Source organism: Sarcophilus harrisii, chromosome 1 (assembly GCF_902635505.1).
Source record: "Sarcophilus harrisii chromosome 1, mSarHar1.11, whole genome shotgun sequence".
In the NCBI taxonomy this organism is placed as follows: Eukaryota; Metazoa; Chordata; class Mammalia; order Dasyuromorphia; family Dasyuridae; genus Sarcophilus; species Sarcophilus harrisii.
The window spans coordinates 702,256,727-702,279,177 of record NC_045426.1 but is presented as its reverse complement, the minus strand read 5'-3'; the positions used below and the strand labels follow the sequence as shown (position 1 = coordinate 702,279,177).

The window sequence follows — 22,451 nt, the reverse complement described above, 5'->3', positions numbered from 1 at the left end:
GACCTTAAAGGTTTAGTGGAACTTCCAGAAATGTTTCTCTGACTCTAAGGACAAAGACTTAGCTCCAATGAAACTTCTTGTATTTCTATAGAGTATTCAGACTTCAAACAATTCTCTAAGTAGTGTCCTAATAAGGATGCTGGACTCAGAATCAAGAAAGACCTGAGTTCAAGGCCCTTGGTTTCTTTATCTGCAAAATGGGCCCATGAGAGCTCTAGTAGCTACCTCATTCACAGACTTACTAGAATTAATATCAGACAATGTTTAGTCCAAACAATTTCCCATCCATTTTATAGATGAGTAAAGCGAGGTCTGGAAAGACCAAGTCATTTTCACAAAGTCACCCTAGCAGTGAGTACCAGGATTACTGAAAGATTTCAATGAGTCTTGTCAAGTCTGAGGGGAAGTGGAGCAAAAGCATTTTGCAGACTTGAAAATATACATGACAATAACTAGGGCTTCTTCGTCTCTCTTGGAACATACAGAGGGACAAATACCAAAATCCCAAGCAGTGGGTGGTGAAGTAGATGGCCTTTTTCATCTGATCAGCTGCTTTGAGAACCTCTAGGGAGGCAATCTGGGGTGCTGGAATGAGAGCTGCCTGAGAATTACCAAGTCCTAGGTGCAATCCTTGCCTTTGACACAAACTGAGCAGATCATTGGGCCTCTGTGCTCCAGGCAACGTGCTAAGGAAGGAGCTAAGTTGGGAAAGAAATGGTACTGATCTGCACCTGCAAAGGAGCTTTCTCCTAGTGAGTTTTCTGTATTAATGAAACCCGGGTTTGATCTTACATATTGGGCAGCTAGGTGGCAGGGCCAAAAGAATGCTGACAGGCCTGGATTCAAATGATTTTACAAGTCACTTCGCCCTGTTTGCCTCCTCTGTAAAATGAGAAAATGGAGAAAGAAATGGCAAACCCCGGCAGCTCGGAGGAGAGGGAAAGATAGGAAGGGGTGGAAGGTCTTCTGTACCTGCTCCAATTTCTTAATTGTAGTCTCTTGTTCGTTCTGTATCTTGTGCTGCTCAAAGGCACTGGACTTCAGGTCCCACAGCTCTTTCTGCAAGTCAGCCACGTTTTCTACTCCAACAGGTAGAGTGCAGGGCCTTAAGTCAAGGTTATGACCCCTGAGCATCTCCAGCTTCTGTTTCAGACCCAGAGTTTCCTGCTCCTTTTCCTGGGGAAAGAAAACATTTCAGACACTGGACCGAGGAGACCACAGAAGACATGACAGCCAGCAGCTAATCCTATTTTACAGGTTCACAAATGTGCCTATTCTCTCTTCTGCTGGATCCCCTAAATAGCTTGGAAGGTCAAATATGGTAGATATTATCGGCTCCAAATAATACAAAAGAAAACTGAAACCCAAAGAAGACTGACTGGAACAATACACATCATCACAAAAAGTTTTCTCGAGTAGCCACTGGGAGAAGGGAGCCACAAGGATGAAGGGCTGTTCTGAGGTGGGGCCTGTGGCCTCCACAGGTAGCTTTTCCCACAAATATTGAGTGACCACTTATCCAGGATAATGTATAAAGGATTATTTTCCAGAACAGGCTACTAAGATGCTCTCTGTGGGTACTTTCCAACTCTGAGATTCAGCACCTGGGACAGTTCAGAAGGTGGTAAATGTCATACAAATGTTGTCGGGCCAAATTAAGCATCCTGATTAGAGAATCAGTTATAGCAAAAGTCTAAACATAGGAAAAGAGAGCAGGGGACTGACTGGAGGGAGAATGTGAAGGAGAGATCAATGCCATAGTCAACCAATTCTGCAATTCCACACCGTGGAATGGCAGAACTGGGATCACAGAATTGTTTAAAGGTCATGTTAGTTTTCAGAGAAACCATGCTTTCAGACAAGCCAACCATTGCTTCCCAAAAGATAGAACTTTGCAAAGAGGAGCAGACCTCAGAAAACAGTTGAGGGATAACAGCCATTCATTCTCCCTTTCCCCTTTCCAAAATGTCTTTCTGTACCTCAGTATCAACTAAATGAAATAACAGCATCATGTTCAATGCCAGTGAGCACAAATCTGTTGAAAGCTGAATTTGCCTTTCCTACATCATCTTACAGGTTTATTCTTTCAAAATTTTCCAGCTATCAATGTTTTTCTTTTCATTCCCCTTTCTACCTGCCTTCACAGCTTCAATTCTCATCCCCTTATACCTGGAAAATTCACAGAAGATCAGTGATGGAGCCAGAAGGAGACCATTGTGTCCAACCCCTTTGGTTTTAGATGAGGAGACTGAGGCCAGAGGCATGAAATGACTTGTCCGGGTCTGGATTTGAACCCAGACTCTGTCTCCAACTCCCATGTGCTTTCCCCTGCCCCATAGATTTCTGGCTATGCCTTCAAGTCAGTATCTTCCAGGAAGTGCGGCTTTTCCTCTCCACTTACCTCTAACTTGCTCTGAAGTTTGCCAAGCTCCCACCGAATGCCAGAGTTTTCCTGGGACAATTTTTCCCGGAGGCCTCTTTCAAACAACGATTCGCCAATAGCCTGGGTTAATTGCATATCAAACCTGCCAGGAAAGAATGGATGTTACGGCTTCATTCCCACAAAGGTAGGAGGAAAGAGAGGAAGAGAGGAGGAAAGGAGTGGAGAGGAAGGATAGATGGAGAACAAATATGGAGAATGAATATGGAATGAGCAGATGGGTACCATGGGCAGGGTACACTAGATAGATAGATGGATAAATGTATGGATGGATAGATAGATAGGTAGATAGATAAATGGATGGATGGATGGATTAGATAAATGTATGGAAGGATAGACAGATATAGGTAGATAGATAGAAGATAGACATATAGATGATAGATATGTATGTATAGATATATAGAGAGAGAGAGAGCGATGGAGAGAGAGAGGATAGAGAGATGAGTTCATAGATGGATGGATAGGTAGATAAATGTGTATATATATATATATATATATATATATACATGTATAAATAAACACATAGCTATAATACATACATATAATAATCTATAGTTTCCTATGTCTGTATGTATATTCAGTATCATACATATATAATATATATAATAAATAATATAATATAATACATAGCTCTATAGACATATAAAAATACACAGTTATAATTGCAAAAGAGGCATTTCTAAAGTTCAGAAAGAATCCTAGAATCTAGAGCTTGAGGTCATATAGCTTCATCTCTCCATTTTAACAGGTCCAAAAAGGCTGTTATTTTCTCCAATTTATTTTTTTGCTTGTTTCTTGTTTTGTTTTGGGAAGGCAGCCAGAGTTAAGTGACTTGCCTGGGGTCATATGGTATTTTCTCAAATTTATGCAGGTAATTTGTAGCTGACTTGTGATCTCAATCTCTCAGACTCCTGTTCCATGTTCTCTCTCCATGTTGCCTCCTTAAAGGTCACCTAACACCTACAATCCTCCTCCTCACTCTCCAGGGGACTCATAAAACTTTAGTTAGGGCCTCTTGTCCCAGAAGGAAACCCCTGGGTGGTAGACTCAAGGTCTTGTTCCCCAAAGGGACATCCATCCTCATTCCTCCGGAAAATAGAGTACTCCCCCAAGCTATGTGGGTTTCCCTTCACTAAATCAGTCACTACTAAACTGTCCTGGGTGAATCCAGGGATTGGGCCCAGTCAAACTTGCCACAGCTGCATCAGAGAGTCCCAGGGAGCTGGCACTGGAAGGAGGGAGAGTATGATTCCCATGTGTAAGTTTGTGAGTTCACTTGGAAAAAAATTCCGTATTTCTGGGGATCCTGGCATTTTATCCTAAGGTACCCTATGTATTTGTTTCACAAAACTTAAAGTACTACCTATATAAATGCTAGCTATTGTTTTATTGCAGTTATTGTCATTATTATTATTATAGATTTTATGCTAAAAGGGGATCTCAGGTCAGCTAGTCCAATCTACCCATTTTATTGATGAGGAAATTAAGATTGGGTTTTGAACCCAGTTTTCTATCACTAGACCCAATCTGAATTCCACTTTTATTGAAACCATGAGGCAGCCGTAGTTCAACAGAAGAACAAAAGATATGGGATGGGCTTGGGAGTAGAAAAGATCTATTTTAAATCCCTTCTAAGTCTAAATCTAAGATCTTAGAAAAAAGCTCCCTTCTTAGTCTCTGGTGATACCATGTCCCTTGTGCCAGCCTTCCAGGAAAATGGGAATGTCAGATTACCTAGAAATGGGGATTTCTGATACCATTTATATCTCAGACTCTGCATTGGAAGGGAGCTCACAGGTGATTTAATCCAACAATTAGTGCTTAATAAATGCTCACTGACCAATGGGCAACTTGTGCCTGTCCCAGAATCCCTCCTCTTAATCACAGTCACAATTACAGACTGTCTGTCTCTACTTGATGGCCATTATCCACTCAGTAAGAAGAATGACTCCCTAGAGGTGGCCTTTTCCAGTTCCCAGTAGTTCTACATCCCAGGGCCATGAAAAACAAGGCTAATAGCGCTTTTCCACTGGTCAGCCTTTCAAGTCCTCAAGCATAAATACTATGTCTCCCCTAAGTCTTCTTTTCTCCAGGCTAACAATCCCCCATTCTTTGGACCAGTCCTCATTCGGTGTGGTTTCCAGGACTCTCACCATCCTGACCAGCTGCCTCTGCCTGCACTTCAGCTTGCCAATGTCCTAGTCAGGGACTCTCCATGGTACCTCTGGAAGCATGTGAACGGCCACCCCGGGCACTGCCCTCTGGGACTCATGGATCTACTAGGAAAGGCTAGAGCAAGCAATTGGAAACACAAATTTATTTACTTCCCTGGAACTCCCCATCCAACTTAGGAACGAGGTCAGTCAACTGGGCTGCGAGACGTCCCACTCAAGTCATGTCCCGGGAAACTTGTTCCTCCAAGACTCAGGCCATCAGGTTCTGTCAGTTCTCAGGTCTGCCTTTATGACCCACTTTGTCACTATAGCAACTGGAGATAGATGCCTGGGGTCCATTCTGGGCCCCCAGAGCTTTAGAACTATTGCTTCCAGAGCTTTAGAACCGAGGGGGAGAGGGAGCTGGACTATAACATCCTAGGGGTCTCACACATGGATGGTGATCCAAGCTGGGGATGGGTCATCTACATGGTATTTCTTGAGACTCCTCTCTCCTGTGTCTTGTTTGATCTTCCACCCTTAGCAACCCTTGTGGGGTACAGCCCTGCACCCCCACCCCACCAAAGACGAAATGCTCTATGGACCATCAAATGTTGGGAAGTAGATTTCGGTTCAGATAAAGAGGAGAGGGCCCTCAGAGAGCTCCCTTGTAACCCTAAGATGCCACAATTTGGGGATTGGGGAAGGGCCAGGCAATTTTGGTCTGAAGGTGGCCAGAGGGCACCATTTGACATGGCAGAAGGGATGCTATACAAAGGGCAGAGGATGCTGGGAAAGGGAACTAAATCTCTCTTAAATCTGTCTGCACATTTTGCCGTGTTCTGACATATTATCTCCCCTGCTAGAAGGCGGGCTCCTTGAGGGCAAAGGAATTATTTCAAACTCTGAATCCTCTATTGGATTCAGCACGGAGCCTGGCCCATGGCAGGTTCCTAAATGCTTCTCAGGCGACGGATTGGTAGGTGTGAAGATTCCCCAGAGGGTCTCATCCTCTTGAAGAAAAAAGAGAGCAGGGGAAAGGCAAACTCCTGAATGGAAAGAGGGAGGTGGGAGCTAAATGGTGTTCAGGTTCAATGTCGGTACACCTCAGTGGAGTTACAAATTCTATTTGCTGCCTCTTGGTAAACAGTCACTTACAGTAAACACAGGCGCACATAAGTCTGACAGCACAAAGGGATGCCTTGGCAATCTCTTCCTCCTGTGAGTCAATAAGCAGCCCCCTCACCCTCCCTCTCACTTGTAGTTCTTGCTACATTAGAATTGATCACTTAAGGTGGAAAGACCCTGCCCGTCCAAACAGCACCAGACACCCTGCCATTGGCTCTGACAAGGCAATCTTCAAGGAGGAGACGCCTCCTCCACCTCGAGAGTCATTACCGGAAAAGGAGGAGGGCCCCTACCCCAGTAGCGGCCCCTCAGATCCAGCTGCCATTCACACATCTGGATAATGGATCCCAATAGTCACAGACACTTTGGAGGGCACTGACTCCAGTCATTGCTTTCTTCCCTCTGGAGGGAAATCCTGGAGGTGGGAAGGACCACTCCCTCGCTCCATCCAGGAGTTTGCCTTTCCCCTGTTCAAGAGGATGAGAACCCTCTGGGAAGTCTTCACATCAATTAATCTATCAATCAAGAAGCACTTTAAGAGCCTTTTATGAGCCAGGCTCTGTGCTCACCAAGAGGGATTCAAAGATTTAATAAAATGTCTTTGCCTTCAAGGAGCTTACTCTCCAGTAAAGGAAACAATATCAAAACATGGCATCTAGTCAGACCCTTAACTTTACAAGTGGAGAAACTGAGGTTCAAAAAGTTAAATTGACAAGAACAAGAGCATAGGGTCATAGAGACAGACCTGGAAAAGACCCCAGAGGCCCTCTAGTTTAACCCCTTAGCTTTACACATGGGGAAAATGAAGCTCAGAAAGTTGAATTGACAAGTAAAGACTGGGTCATAGATAGAGACCTGGACAGGACACTGGAGGCCATTTAGTCCAACTCTTTAGCTTTGGGGAAATTGAGGCTTAGAAAGTTGGACTGACTTAAGTAAGGACAGCTGGGGTTAAGTAAGGAACCCCAGCTAGTCTCAGTTGGACTGACAAGGACAAGGTCATAGATATAGACTGGAAAGGACTCCATCCAGTCCCCAGGATGAAGAAATTCAGAACCAGGATAATCAATCACTGGCCACAATCATACGGTAAGTGACAGAATTTGATTTGAATTTGAATTTGAAATTTGAATCCAGGACCTCTGACTCCCAGCTTCATATGCTACCTCTCCATTGGTTGCAAAAATTATTTCCTCCCTCTACTCCAGGTCTCATGAGAGCTGTTCCATAAGCAGCCCAAGACTGAGCTGTGCTCAGTCTCAGAGGCCTCAGGTTAATCCTGATTCTATTTCCTGTGTGAAGAACTAACTGGTAAAGGGAGCTTCCTCTCTCGGGGTCCCCATCCTAGACTAAAGGTGCTGGCTGCCTTGACCTCCAAAGGCTTTGCGGGTCTTGCCCGGTGACCCCATAAGCCCACTCAGACCTGGTTTCCAGGTCACACTGACCACCTGTAACTCAGCTCCCAGAGCTTGACCTCCAGGTGTGTCCGGGAGCAGCTTCTCTTGCTGGGATGTCCGGCAGGATGTCTGTCCTTTCCTCTGCCTCCTATCGTCTGAGATCCCATCCCTCAGGGCCTCGGGTGACTCCTCTCCACCCCAATCCCCAGATTACCGCTCGACACTGGCTCGGACCAGACCTGGAAGGCCACTGTCAGAGGCCCCTCCCCTGCTCTGCCCAGGAGAGCCCAAGAGAGGTGCCTGAAAGAAGGAGACCGTGAGATGGACCCAACATCCCATAACCAACAGAAGGCAGAACCTGAGTCCTTGGCCTATTTCTGCACACCCGGGGAGAACGCAGGCTCCTCGAGGGCAGGAGCTATTTCAGCTTTGGGCAGTGAACCCCCAGAACCTGGCACATAGTAGGAACTTAACAAGTGCTTCTTGATTGACTGACTGATGGATGCTTTTTTCTCCCAGTATAATGTAAGCTCATTCTTTGCCCACTACAAAGTCACTCCCCTGCTCAAGAAACTCCTTTGGCTCTCCTTTGCCTTTTAATAAAATACAAACTCCTCAGTTTGATATTTAAGGGTTTACTTCCCTTTATCTTCATCTTTTCTCTGTCTGTGTCTGTATCCCCACACATGAGGCAGCAAGATGGTACCCACGTTCAAATCCGGCCTCGATCCTGAGCCAATCACTCAGCCCTTTGTGCCTCAGTTTCCTCATCTGAAAGATAAGTCTTTGCCAAGACTCCAGGATCTTTGTCGAGAAAACTCCAAATGGGGTCACAAAAGTCAGATACGACTGAAATGACTGAACAATAACAATCCTCGCTGCTGGAACACAGCCTAGCGCACAGTGAGTGTTTGATAATGGCTCATTCATAGATGGATCGAACATAAGTTTTTGAGAACCAGGAGTTCAGGGTTCACTCAGTCTCAGCAGCCCACAGTAGACATTATCCCTGAAATATCTCCTGTACTTGTCTACCCAGGGATGTATTTTCCCCTTAACAGAAGGCAGCTCCCTGAGGGCAGGGACTGTTTCACTTTGGTCTATTTCCCAGCACCCGATGTGGCACACAGAAGGTGCTTAATATTGGCTGATTGACGGGCGTTGTTTCCTCCCAGTAGGACTTCAGCTCAGGGATGCCCAAGACCCTTGAAAATAGGGCCATGCCTTAGACCAAGGCACGTGTGGCCCCCAAGGCCACCATCCAGAGGCGCATCTGCCCCAGCAGTCCTCACACCTCATGGGCAGCCACAGCAACCGGCCACCCCGCCAAGCAAGTCCTCCCCCCGATGCCCCCGACCACCAAATAGGCTCAGTAGTGACAATGGCAGGAGCATGTTGCCATCTGCCGCTCTGTGCACCCAAGGGACCAGAGGCCCCTCCAGATGCCTTACAGCAAAATGCCCTCTGTGAGTGAGCCTTGGGAGAAGGGGCTGCCTGAGCCTCCTGTGTGTGTGCCCAGCTCTGAGCCGGGATCGAATACATGTCCCTTATGCACACGCAGGATGCTTCCTCCCCCCCCCGCTCTCAAGCCGCCCCCCCCCCCCCCCCACCCCGCTCTCAAGCCTCATTGTCTTCGGACTGAACCTCCCACTTCTGTCAACTGGCCTCGATAGAAGCGAACCCGGAGGCTTGTCATCCTCCCAAGGCTCTTCTCAACCGGCTCATCGCTGCCCCCCAGAGCTGGAGTCTCCAGCCGGGGTCTGACCATAGCAAAGCTCAGAGGGGCAACCCCCAGCCCCAGGCACTCTCTCCCTCCTGGTACCTTCATCTTCTCAGCCACCGTGTCATCATGTCATTCTCTCACTACTGTCTGTCTGTGTGTGTATGTGCATGTACATGTGCCCATGTATTGTGTGTGTCATAGTATGCATTTGTACTGTTTGCATTGTACACATATGTGTATATGTATTGCTATATGTGTTGCACATATACATATTTGTGTGTATATACATGTTATTGTATTATAGGTATGTATATATGTGTGCATAATATATGTGCTGTACATATATTTGCATGTATAAATGTGTTCTGTGTATGTGTATATATAGATTGTGCATATAAATATATGTGTTTATATAGATATAAGGGTATATATGTGTGTGTTTATAAATTGATACATATTAATTAGCATATATATAAAATATGCACGTATATGTGTGTGTGTGGATTTATATAAATATGTGTATTGTGTGAATAATATATATACTTATTTATGTGTATGTATGTGTAATATAAAATATACATGTATTATATAGATATAATGTATGTATATAAGTATTTATATATTTATATAATATTTATGTGTCTACATGTGTTAAATATGCATATACTTCAACATATGTGCATATACATATATTTATGTATTTTATATGTGTGTATGCTTATGTTATAAAGATACAATGTGTATGTGTGCATATACGCACATATGTGTATTTGTATGCTACATTGTATAAATATATGTATGTTTGTTCATAGGTGTATGCATGAATACATATCTATTATTTAGATAGGAGTGTATGTGTATATAAAATATATGTTTGCATATATAACATGTGCATGTGTGTATCTGTGTGCCTACATATGCTTATATATGTGTGTATATGTATTGAATATACATGAGTATATGTGTAGATAAAATGTTTGCATATATAATATATGTATGTGTATATGCTTGTATATAAATGTATATGTATATGTTTAGATATAATTGCATATGTTTGTGTTATATACGTTAACATGTATACATGTATGTGTATCTGCATCATTTACATGTGCATGTATATTGTGTGTACATAATATATCTATTGTACATATCTATTTGTGTGTGAAATATGTATGTAGATACATATCTGCTTATATATGTATGCATATAAGATATATGTTTGCTCATATAACGTATGTATATATATTTGTGTGTATATGTATGCTTGTATATTAATATATGTGTGTTTTACGTATAATATGTGTATGTATGTATGTGAATACATATAAATGTGTCTATAAGACACGTGTGTTTGCACATACAATACGTGCGTACATATGTGTATGTATCTGTATGCTTGTGTATATATATAAAGTGCGCCTGCATGTGGCAGGTGCCCATTCCCCCCATTTTCTAGAGGAAGCCCCAGGGACATTAAGCGACCCGTCCAGCAGCTCGGAGGGAGGACAGGTCAGAGGCGGGCTTGAGCCCGGGTCCTCCTGCTCTCATTTCTGCACCGCTGCGGTCGATGCCCCCACTTACTTTTTCTGCTTCTTCTCCAGCTCATGATTCCGGCTCTGCTGGTTCTCCAGCAGTACCCGGGTGTCCTCAAGGTCACAGGTGAGATTACGACACTTCTTCTTCAGCTGATGGGAGCTCCTCTTGGCCTCCTCGCAGGAGTTCCGAGCTTGCCCGAGCTGCAAGAAGAAGAAGAAGATGAGATGGCATTTCCAGCAGCCCCTCAGTCAATCCTCCTCCTGCACGTTAGACTTCTCAAGTCACTGTCATTCCCCTTTGGATCAGAGAATCTCAGAGAAAGTTAGGAATAATCAGCCTTTGAGAGAGTTTTGGGCCCTTCACCTTCCTGACCTCGGTTGCCTCATCTGTAAAATGGGTTGGAAAGTTGGCCATCCTCCAGGGACTTTGCTGGAAGAGTTCTCGGACGCTACTTGAAGGACTGAACACCAACAGAAAGGGGAACCTGAACATTTCCCTCCTGACAATAGGGAACCACGAGAGCTTCTAGAGGCGGGGAGTGGAGCTCGGGACAAGTTTGAGAAGAGCCTTAAAACCAACTTGGCAAAGGCCGCCTCCCTCTTCGGGCAGGCAACGATTCCCCAAAGTTTGGGACGGAGGGGACTCAGCAAAGCCGCTGTGAGAAGTCAGCTCATTACGGAACTGTATTAAATAAGCAAAAATGTTGAGTTAATGAAGCCTGTAATTCTAAATTCAGCATTTGGAAACAAACGCTCGGCCTTCCTGTATTCCGCCGCTCAGGAAAGGTTGCTATTTTATTACTTTTTAATGTAGCATGAAGATTCCCCCCCTCTCCTTGGGGAAACTGCCCTCAACTTGATAATCAGCTATTAAGTGCTGGACTACCCCCCAGCAGCACGTCCTCTCTCTTTATCTACTCGGCAAGTTTCTGGGGAAGGACTATTTAACATCTGCCTAGGAGGCAAATTACGGCTCCACACCCTCATCTGGGAGGCAGGAGACAATCAACTCTAGCCTGGGCCCATTGTGGTCAGTAAGAGTTTTACCCTCCTGAGTGGGGATGCAGGGCTCCAATAGCCCCAGAGCTGAGAGGAAGGGCTTCTTGACTAAGGGAGTCCCCTCCTCTCCCTCTCTTGAAGCCTCCTTGACCAAGGCGATCACTGCTCGCTTCCATTTCTGGTTGTTCATAGAATCAAACAAGAAAGGGGAGTCCAGACCTTTCTTTTAGTAGTTGGAGAAAACTGGGTTCTGGTTCCTTAGCCAAGCTCATGCAGAGAAGCAAGAGCAGAATGGAACAGAGATTTGCTCTCCTGCCTCTCAGGCAAAGGCCCTTTCTGCCAAATCAGGCCCCTTTCCCAGGAGAAAAGCATCAGAATGTGGTCAGGGATCGTCAGGTCCAGGAATATAGGTCCAGAGAAAACATGTTCACTTTGCAACAAAAGGTTTTACCACCAAAATGTTGGTGGGAAACCATTAGCTTGCTGATGATGGTCTCTTTTCAACCTCCCTAGCTAGGCCTCTAACAGCCTCTCAGTTCTAAGACTCTTCCTGGCTCTGACACTGTCTTCCGCAGTCAGGTATCCTCCCCCCGCCCTCGGCTCTGGCGTGGTCTGTTCTCATCACACAGCTTGGGGCCTGGGCCATGACTGGTTGGGGATCGTCCTTCATTCTCCGAGGGACCAAAATGGCCAAATGTTCTCAGAAGGGCCGTGTGGGGAACGAGGTGCACTGTGTCCAACTGCAGCTGCTCAGACCAGTAGGAGCTTGGGAGGGATTCTCCCTGGTCAGGCCCCAGTAGCCCGGGCCCCTTAGAAATGCATCTAAAAATTATTTATTTGTTAGAAGTAGGAGGCACTGGATTGCATTAATACTCTTTGTTCTAAAGCCCTTCTCATCATAGACGTTCTATGTTCTAAGGGACCTCTCAGGTTTGAGATTTCCTGTTCTAAGGGTCCTTCCAGAGCCCTCTGACATCCCCTGTTCTAAGCCCTCTCCCAGCCCTGACACCCCCCTGTTCTAAGCCCTCTCCCAGCCCTGACATCTCCGTTCTAAGCCCCCCTGCCCCAGCCCTGACATCCCCTTTACTCGCCCTTTACCAGCAGCTTCCCGCCCTCCTCTCACCTTCTCTTCCAGCTCCTTTCTGGCAGACAGTTCTGCTTCCAGTCTCTCCTCACACATCAGGAGGCGCTTTCTGAGGAACTCGATTTCTGTCTGTGCACAGTCAAACCGCGTCTGCCAGTCCTCGGCTGGGGGGAAAGGCGCGTGCTCAGAAGATGTGGACCCCGGACCAGAGCCCGTGAAGGATGGGGAAAGGCACAGCTTTGGAATCCAGAGGCCCTTCAGCTCAGATCTGGAGCCGGAAGGACCCCCTGAGCCCATCTACTCCCACTCCCACATTTTACAAATGGGAATGCTGGGAAAACTTTCCCTACAATGACAGGAGTGGGGGGTTTCCTCCCCTCGGGCGTCTTCGAGCTGGACACGCACTGAGCAAATGGGCTCTAGATGACTCCTATCTAGATATGGGCTGGGCCGTGGCTGGCGAGGCCTTTCCAAGTTGGGCACTTTGGGATTCTGGGATTCCGCCTCTGGAAAACAACTCGGCAAGTGGCTTCCCTGAGACACTGCCGAGGTCCCTCCACTCTGAGGAGATGGTCTCTGGCCCCATTTTAACACCTTTTCAATTCCATCTTATTCCTTTTATTCCAATGTGTTTTGGAAGCAAGCCATCGTGCAGGGCATCCGTCCCCTTTCCTAGGTTTGAATCAGGCCCCGGGGAACCAGGAGTCGCTGGGCCAGACTCAGCATCTGCTCCTGTCCTGGGAGGCTCGGTGCCGCTGTTTGGGGCACTAGCGCCAAGTGGGCCCAAGACCTCTGACTGAGGGACTCGGGAAGCTTCCTCGGGATGACCGCCAGAAGAAGCACAAGAGAACCAACTGGAAGGCGGGTCCTCACCCTCTCCTCCCTCGGCCCCTGACATAACTAGAGCAGAATTCCCTTGGGGGCCTTGAAGGGAGACCCCGGGTCTGACAAGAACTAGCACCATTCTCCACCTCCTTCCTTCCCTGAGCTGAGGAATGGGAGCAGCCGTGGCCACAGAGGGCACTCAGCCCATCCATCAGCCTGGAGAGCCAGCAGAGAGGGGAGGGGAGGGCACTGGGTCCAGGGAGGACAGGGTCTGGTCCCGACATTAGAGTCCTAGACGAGGGGGGTCCGAGACTTCTTAACCAGACTCGAGACTGAGGAGAAAGGAGATGGCCCCGCAGGGGCCATGTGGGGAGAGCTCCTGGGGCGAAGCTCCAACTCACCTTCTCCAGAATGAGGCTTCCCCTCTTGGCTCAATTCGATTTTCTGCTGGGCTTCCTCCAGCTGCTTCTCCACAGACCCCAGACTCTTCTGGGCTTGTTCATATTTACTCTGAAAGGGGAAAAGGTGTCAAGATAAAAACCAAGCTGGACAGAAGATGCAGATGGCCTGGGCCCACCGGCCGCTCCTGCCCAAGTCATCCACGAGAAACTTCTGTCAGTGAAAGCTTCTCTCATCTCTCTCTGTGTCTCTCTCTGTGTCTCTCTGTCTCTCTATGTTTCTTTCTGTGTGTATGTCTCTCTCTCTCTCTCTGTCTCTCTCTCTCTCTCTCTGTCTCTCTCTGTATGTCTCTGTGTGTGTCTTTCTCTGTCTCTCTTTTTCTTTCTTTCTCCTCTTCTCTGTCTCTTTTTCTGTTTCTCTGTATGTATTTCTCTGTCAATCCCTCTCCCTCTCCCTCCCTCCCCCCCTCTGCATTTCTATTTGTCTCTTGTGTCTTTCTGTGTGTCTCTGTCTCTGTCTGACTTTCACTGTCTCTTTCTCCCTCCTCTGTTTCTCTGTCTTTTTGGGAATCTTATGTCTTCCTGTTTATGGCGCTCTTGCATCCCCCATGAGGAGATCTCCTTGAGAGAATGACCAGGCTGATTGCCCACTGAAGAGCCAGGGGAGCTCAGCTCCTGCCCTCCCCCAAAGGCTAAGCCCAGGCCCCAGCCCCGCTGCCGCTCCTTGGAGACACCCACCTTCAGCTCCTGGATCTCCCTAGAGGCCCGCAGACGCTCGGCCCGCTCGCTCTCAAGAACCCGGCAGGCCACTTCTCCTTTGAATCGCTCATCAGAGAGCTCGGTGGTCAGGTCAGCAATCTGGGGGAGAGTCCAGAGAGAGAGGATGACAGCCACAAAATGCACCCAAATATCCCTACACACACACACACACACACACACACACACACACACACACACACACACACGGACACCTCTATAAATGGACTCAATTATAGAAATGGCCAGAAGGGACTTCAGAAGGTATTTAGTTCAACTTTCACCTGCATGAAAATTTAGAACTTCTACAATATCAGGGCCCTGTGAATAACTGGTGTTTGATTCAAAACTTCTTCGGAGAGGCAGTTTCCTACCTCCTGAAGCAGCCCAGCCCAATTTGAAACAGCTCCAATTGTCAGAAGTATTGTCTTAAACAGACCTGAAATCTTCCTCTTTAAAAACCTCTTTTGTTCTTCCCTCTGGGGCTAAAAAGAATCCCTCTCCCACATGGCCACCTCCCAAAGGTTTGAAGATGACCATCATGCCCTTTCCTGAGTCTTCTCTTCTCCAAGTTCAATACCCAAGTTCTTCTATATGGGATGAACCACCCTGGGAGTTTTCTTCTGGATACTCCCCAGCTTATGTGTCTGTGACTCCCAGAGCTGAACACAGTAGTGAAAATGTGCTCTGTCTAGGCCAGAGGCCAAGGAGATGTCGTCTAGTCCTAGAGCTTCTAAGGGATGACCTCTCAGACCTGTCCCCAGCAATGATCTCTTGAGAGCAAAGTAATTGTGGCTCTCTATGTCCTGTCCCCCCACTCACCTAAAAATACATTTAGAGAAAAAGACAGGGATTTATGTAAACTGAGGTAGGCATTTGAAGAATTGGAAAGGGAGGAGAATCCGAACATGGCAAGGGCCCCAATGTCCTGGCACATGTCTCTATAGCGCTCACAAACCCTTGAAACAATCAGAGTTGCTGCCAACTTTCCCACCTCCCGCCACCATGTAAAAGTTAATTCTCCAGCCCTCATGGCCTCCCAGTTATTTCTAGATGAAAGAGAACCAGTCTAACTGTGACACTAATTATGTTGACCAGGATTGTACACAGGTCTTCTTAATGTGAACAAGGGCAGCCCCACGCTGTCTCTTTGGAGGCACAATCAAGGCAGGAGGCCGCTGGCCTAAGGTTGGCAACAGTGCCAGGGCCACGGGGAGTAATGAGATACCGCTGTGCAGAGCCCTGGTGCTTGGTTCTGTGAACTCTCTCCCTCTTTCCCCAGCTTATTTCCTCCGTTCCTTAGCAGCTCTCACTATTTGGGAGTTTTCCCTGACATCAAGACTAAATATGCTCTTTATAACCTCCACCCAACGTTTCTGACTCTGTCCACTGGGACCAAGTAGAACCAGTCACAGATTCACAGGCTGTCAGAGCCAGAAGGAAGCTCGGAGACCAGCTAATCCAACTCCTCTTCAACATCCCCAAGAAGTGAGCAGTCAGCCCCTCCAGCAAGAAAGATGGTTCTGTATATTTATTAGAGCTCTCATTTTTAGAAATTGTTTCCTAGCCTGAGCTTAAATATGTCCCTTTTAAAAATATGTTTCTTTTGTCAAGGAAGGGAAGAAGGAAGGAAAGGAAAAAAGGGGAAAGAAAGAAAAGAAGGAAAAGAAGGGAGGAAGGGAGGGAAGGAGGAAAGGAGGGAGGAAAAGAAGAGAGGGAGGAAGAGAGGAAGAGAGAGTGGGAGAGAGGGAAGAAGGAAGGAAGGAAGAAAAGGAGGGAGGAGGAAGGGAGGAAGGAAGGAAGGAAGGGAGGGAGGGAGGGAGGGAGGAAGGAAGGAAAGGAGGGAGGAAAAGAAGGGAGGGAGGAAGAGAGGAAGAGAGAGAGAGAGAGAGGAGGGAGGGAAGAAGGAAGGAAGGAAGAAAAGGAGGGGGAGGGAAGGAAGGAAGGAAGGAAGGAAGGAAGGAAGGAAGGAAGGAAGGAAGGAAGAAAGGGAGGGAGGGAGGGAGGGAGGAAGGAAGGAAGGAAGGAAAGGAGGAGGAAGGGAGGAAGGAAGGAAGAAAAGGAGGGAGGAAAAGAAGGGAGGGAGGAAGAGAGGAAGGGAGAGAGGGAGGGAGGATGGAAGGAAGGAAGAAAAATACAGGGAGGAAAGGAAGAAAAATACAGGAAGGAAAGAGAAAGGGGTAAAAGAGACAGAAGTTCAAAATAAATTCTTTAACTTGGCTTTCTTAATCCTCTATAATCCTCAATTGACTTCTTGCACCCAAGTGCAAGACTTTACATTTATCTCAAATTGTATTGATTGCTAAATGAGGCATTTGATTTAATAATTCCTAAGGTCATTAAAGCATTGCTTATTTTTTTTTCTGCTCTAAATCAAAGATCCTATGATTTGTCCAATACTCTACTGTGCCGAGATCTTTTTGATTCCCGATTCTGATGTACTATAGATTCACTTTCCTTCTCAGATTTCTGCTGCCTGCCCACATGGTGTCTACACCTTTATTCAAATGAACAGGAGTACATTCACCAATACACAAATCCCTGCAGTCCTCTATTCAGGCTCTCAGACGTTGACAAAGGACCTCCTCTTACCTCCCCAGCTGGAGCCTGAGAGAAAGTCCCAGCCGCTCCCTCAATTACAATGTTGTTTACAGGTTCCCATCGGCAGAGAAGGGGAGAAGGGAAGGGTAGGGAGAAGGAACTAATATTAACTACCAACTACGTGCCAGGCCCTGTGTTACGTGCTTTACAAACGTTATCTCATTTGATTTGATTTGCATAACAGAATTCAACAATTGCAATCCAATTTAATAAGCATTAAGAACAATCATTTTGGGAAAGCAAGACATTAGGTATACAAAGACAAAGATGAAAACATTCTTCCTTTTATTCTACTTAGGGGAAGAGAAAATAAATCCAAAAGAAATGAATACAGAGAGCTGTAGTCATTGGATTGCTTTGGGGACCACGGCTCGATTACTTTCAGTCTATTATCTTTTTTTCTCCTCAAGTTATAGGCATAAGGAGGGAATATAGAACAGTGAACAGAGAGCCTGCATCAAAACCAATAAGATATGGATTCAAGGCTGGCAATCAACACATGCTAGCCGGGTGATCCAGGGCAAGTCATTTAACCCCACTCTCGAAGGCGCAGAGAATGCAGCAACAGTTTCCCCAATTGTACCCATGAAACCACATGTCCAGTCCCTATTTCTCGTAGTCTAAGGGTCAATGTCAGTTGCCATAGTTGATCTATTAGGAAAATGATCCCCCATAACACACTGTGTTTCACCAGTGAAATGGGAAAATGCTAAATTGGGGGTACAAAGGCTGCTGACTCAGCTGCTGATGTGACATATCCTTGGGAACCCCAATAAGCTCTTTGAATCTCCGCTTCATCATCTACAAAATGGGAATAATAAGCCTTGGGTTCCCCATTCTACCGGGTGGCCATTAGGACAATGAGCTGTAAAACGGGAGGGAAATAGATGCTTATCAGTCATAAGGGGGACCTTGTACAAGGCACTTTCTCTGTGAGATCTTAGCTGCCTCCTTCGTAAATTAAAGGGTCAGACTCTCTGTCCTCCAAGGATCCTCCCAAGCTCTGAATCCCACAATGACCCTTCAGAATATTGGAACCACATTGGCAAGGTCCAGATCCCACAGAAAGGCTCGGCTCTGGGCAACTTCACTTTCTCATAGGGATCAACACGGGTATCCATAATTAAAACGTGCTCATTCCCAGTGAAAACATGGGGTAAGTCTTGTGTATCAAGGAAAACGCCCAAATCTTCTCCCTCTATTTCCCCCTCTCCTCCTGCAAATCAACATTAATCAAAGACTTCTGTATTGTGTTCTATCTGCTTTGGCCAATTAGCGTGAAATTTAATTTGTGCTAATCAGCCTGAGCAACGGGAGCACAAAATTAATTTAAAGCATTAATTTCAAGTTGCAGAGTGAACACAAACTGAGCCAAAAAGGGGGTAGGGAATCTCCCCACACACACTTTCCCATTCTGAAGAGCTTCCGGAAAGAAACAGAGGCAAGTGACCTTGACTTTCGTGGACTTTCCCTTGCTCTGCAGGTGCATCGGGAGTGAGCTTCCTGAACACGGGGATGGGGAGCAGGACATTGTGGGATAATAAGGGGACACACCGTCCCAGGAGAGAAACTAGGAGAACTGCAAAATTACAGCAAATTAAATGAGCTGGAAGCGCTTTGTTTTTAAACGGGGGAATTGTTCTTGCAGGTTTCTTAAGGCCCAATTAGCCTGAAACGATCGGATGGGCAGATTTCACTTGCTATTTGACCACACCGGAAGGGCCGCTTCTCACATTAAGCAGCGATGATAACTGAGGGCCTCTGGATGAGCTCAGAGGGACGCAGGAATAAAGGTTCATAATTGCAGAATATTACAGCCAGGAGGGACCTTGCACACAATCTGCTCTAGCCCTCCCCTCTCACAGAGGGAGAAGGTGAGGTACAGAAAATAGAAGTATTGCTTAGAGTATCCCCAATGATGGGGAGGAGCTCTGGGGCCAGACTGAAGGTTCCCCACCCAGGCCAGCCATTTATCACCGGCTCAGTCAGTCTTGATAGTTTTTTTTGTTTGGTTTTTTTTGCATTCAAGATTAGTTAAGGGGGGATTTATCCAGCAAGGCTGGAGATCATGCACAGTCATGGGTGGACAGTTAAGAGCTTACTCAAGTCCAGGGCTGTAGAATTTTGGAATTACCTGACTGAGGGTTAGAAAGCTGGTCTCAGGGACAGGAAGACCAAGGCTCCGGGCTTGCCTCTGACATGGACTGATGAGGTGACCCTAGCCAAGCCATTTCACCTCCTTGACTCCCCTCCAAATTAAAGACATTTAGTTGCAGGACTATATTAAGAAGGGAGTTTCCCTACCAGGAATCCCCTATCCCAAGTCATAAATCCAGGCCCAAAGAACAAAGCTGTGTCTGTGCAAAGGAGAAATAGTACAGAGTTGTCAAGGGAGACTTTGTCTAATATTTGTGGGACTTCTGTCCTATTTCATGTTGATAATTAATCTTTTCAAGGAAACATGTCCTCTAAGACAAAGCTTTTTTAACTGTGGGGTGCAACCTTGAAAGTGGAGATCATGAAATTATGATTTATCATCAGGAAAGCTTTGATTTGTATAAAAATTTCCCAGGCAAATAGGGATAGTAAGTGGGAAAAGCCCTGCCCTAAGAGGTTTCTAACAGAAACTGAAGAGATTTATTATGTGATCTTGGTCAACTAATTTCCCTCCGGGACCTAATTGCAAAAATTTGACCAAATGTCACAGTTCTGACATCAGATGTTGTTGTGGTTAGAGCCCCAGGTCTTGGGTCACAAGAATCTGTGTTCAAATCCAGTCTCAGACACATACCAGCTACATGACCTTGGACAAGTCCTTTGCCTTAATTTCCTCATCTATAAAATATGAACCATAGAAGGACCCGCCTTCTTTGCTATTTGTAAAGATCAAATGACATATTTGTAAAAAGCACTAGCACAGGCCTGAGATATAGTAGCTACTCTATAAATGTCAGCCACTATTTTCATTATTAATAACTTTTCATTTTTCCCAAGAACTGCTCCTAAGTTTCATTGGAAAGGTATCTAAGAGGTAGATTGTGGAGAGCTGGGTGGAAGAGTAGTGTTTGTTGTAATGAGGCCGGGGCGCCTTCCCCCAAAGGGAGACATCAGAGCAGCGCTTTCGTCTGATTAGCATTAACAGAGAAAAAAAGAAATCAAATCATATAACACAAGCATGGCTTCCTCGGGCACCGTTTGTGCAGGATACGAATCTCGGGTCACGGCTGCGGGCAGCTGACCCGGGAGTTACTTGGGATTTTGCGGAGATCTAGAACAAATCTTCCCCTACGTCCCAGCTGGGCCTGCGGGTGCCGATGGCTTGGGCAGATTTCCAAGGCCGCCCCTGGAGTTTCTCTCCTGCCATGAGATCCACCGGGCCCGGGGCTCCTCAGCTCTGAGCTCATGGGCGAAGACACTGGGTTTGGTTCTGATCCATGGGGCTAATTTCTCTTAAAAGACGTAGCATCGTATGGTGGGGAGAGCTGGTCTACAAAGCAACAGAAGCTAAGCCCACTGGCCCAGCCACTGCCATGGCTAAGTAACATCTCTGAAGCAGCCATTGTCCCCCTCTGTGTCTCATCTGTCAAAGGACAGCACTGATCTGGGGACAACTGGGTTTCTGGCCTGTCTGCCCCAGCATGCTCTGACCCCAGCAGAAAGGGGTCCTCAGAGTGGGTTCTGGGTCTGCCTCTGAAACCGGCTACTCAGCTGAGTGACTAAGTCACCTCCCCACCTGCATTCACTTTCCTCTTCAGTGGGGCCTGGAGGGATGCTTAGTGTGAGCCCCACCCCCTTCCTTTTTACAACTGAGGACCAGAAACCCAGAACCAGGGACCACAAATTAGGCTTAAACCTATACTTCAAACTGTGCCGCTCTCAGTTTGGGAGGAGGAAGACCAAGGTCAGAGAATCAACGGGACATGAGCACAAGACCAAAGGGGCAAGAAGACAAGTGTCCTTCCACGTCACCATCCTCACAATGTTCTATGTTCTAAGGTCCCTCTCAGTACTGATATTCCATGTTCCCTATTCTAAGGGCCCTTCTACCTCTGATGTTCTGTGTTCTGTGTTCTAAATCTCCTTCTAGGGTCTGACACTGTGGTCTAAGACCCCTCCCACTCTGACATCCCACATTCCTTGTTCTAAAATCCCTCCCACTCTGACATTTCATGTTTCTTGTTCTAATATTCTTCCCAGTCTGACATTCCACTTTCCTTTTTTTTAATATTCCTTCCACTCTGTTCCACATCCTTGTTCTAATATCTCTCCCACTCTGACCTTGTGTTCTATGAGCTAAACTCCCCCCTACTTTGACATTCCCTAAAGTTCCTTCCAGTTCCAGCTTTCCATGAAACAGGAGCCTTTCCCCTGGGCCAGACGCCGCCCCAGACTTTTTCAAAGTCACACCAAGATCTTTCCCCCGTTTCCTTTGCTAACGAATTTTCTGTCCTAAATCCAATGTTCCCATTGCATCCTGATGGCTTCTCCTTAGAGGTGGGGAATCATTCAGGCTAATGAGCTGGAAGGATCTGCAGGCACGGACCCTGTTCTCTGCAGTAAATAAGGACTCAGTGTAGCCTCCCAGTACATCCTCAAGTACACACACACACACACACACACACACTCTCTCTCACACACACACACTCACACACACAGAGGCACACACATACAGACACACACAGATACACACACACATATACACACACTCACACACACACACATACACACACTCACACACATATACACACACACTCACACACACACACACACTCACACACTCTCTCACACACACACTCACACACACAGACACACACAGATACACACACACATATACACACACTCACACACACACACACACACACACACACACACATATACACACACACTCACACACACAGACACACACACTCACATTCACACACAACACACACACACACACACTCACACATACACACACACTCACATTCACACACATACACACACTCACGCACACTAACACTCATACACACACTCACACACTCGCACATACACACACACACACATGCAATGCTGCCGGCCAGGCCTTGGAGCTGAGAGAAAGGGGGAGAAAAGCCCGTTTTGTTTTAAAAATGAAAATGAAAGCAGCCACTTTGCCTGAGAAGGAAGATTTTATCCACACGCTGGGGGAATATTTATAGCCAGCTGCCCTGGCTGCTTCTCAGCTCCTGTTCCCTTGTCCCCAAATGAGGCATTTAAATCACTCTGCAATAATGTTGTCTCTTTAATAAGCCTCGTCAAATGTAGTTTTCACTGATGAGACAACAAAATCAGGGGAAATGACGCTGGGCCATGTTCTGGCTCCTTGCTCCAGCTCTCTGTGGTTGGCTCAGGAAGGCAGAGCCAGGGGTCCCGGGACATTATCCCCTGGGGGGG

General features: G+C 46.5%; 1 protein-coding gene across 1 annotated transcript in view; it reads right to left on the bottom strand.

Annotated features, from left to right (window-relative positions):
• The window catches only part of MYO18B (myosin XVIIIB), a 305,294-nt gene that overhangs the window by 146,646 nt on the left and 136,197 nt on the right, over positions 1 to 22,451 (bottom strand). The window contains exons 25-30 of the mRNA XM_031948810.1: positions 14,421 to 14,540; positions 13,686 to 13,794; positions 12,499 to 12,623; positions 10,423 to 10,577; positions 2,402 to 2,525; positions 973 to 1,176 (exon numbers count right to left, since the gene is read on the bottom strand). Of these exons, the coding sequence (XP_031804670.1) occupies positions 973 to 1,176; positions 2,402 to 2,525; positions 10,423 to 10,577; positions 12,499 to 12,623; positions 13,686 to 13,794; positions 14,421 to 14,540 (837 nt within the window). The remainder of the gene's footprint in view (positions 1 to 972; positions 1,177 to 2,401; positions 2,526 to 10,422; positions 10,578 to 12,498; positions 12,624 to 13,685; positions 13,795 to 14,420; positions 14,541 to 22,451) is intronic.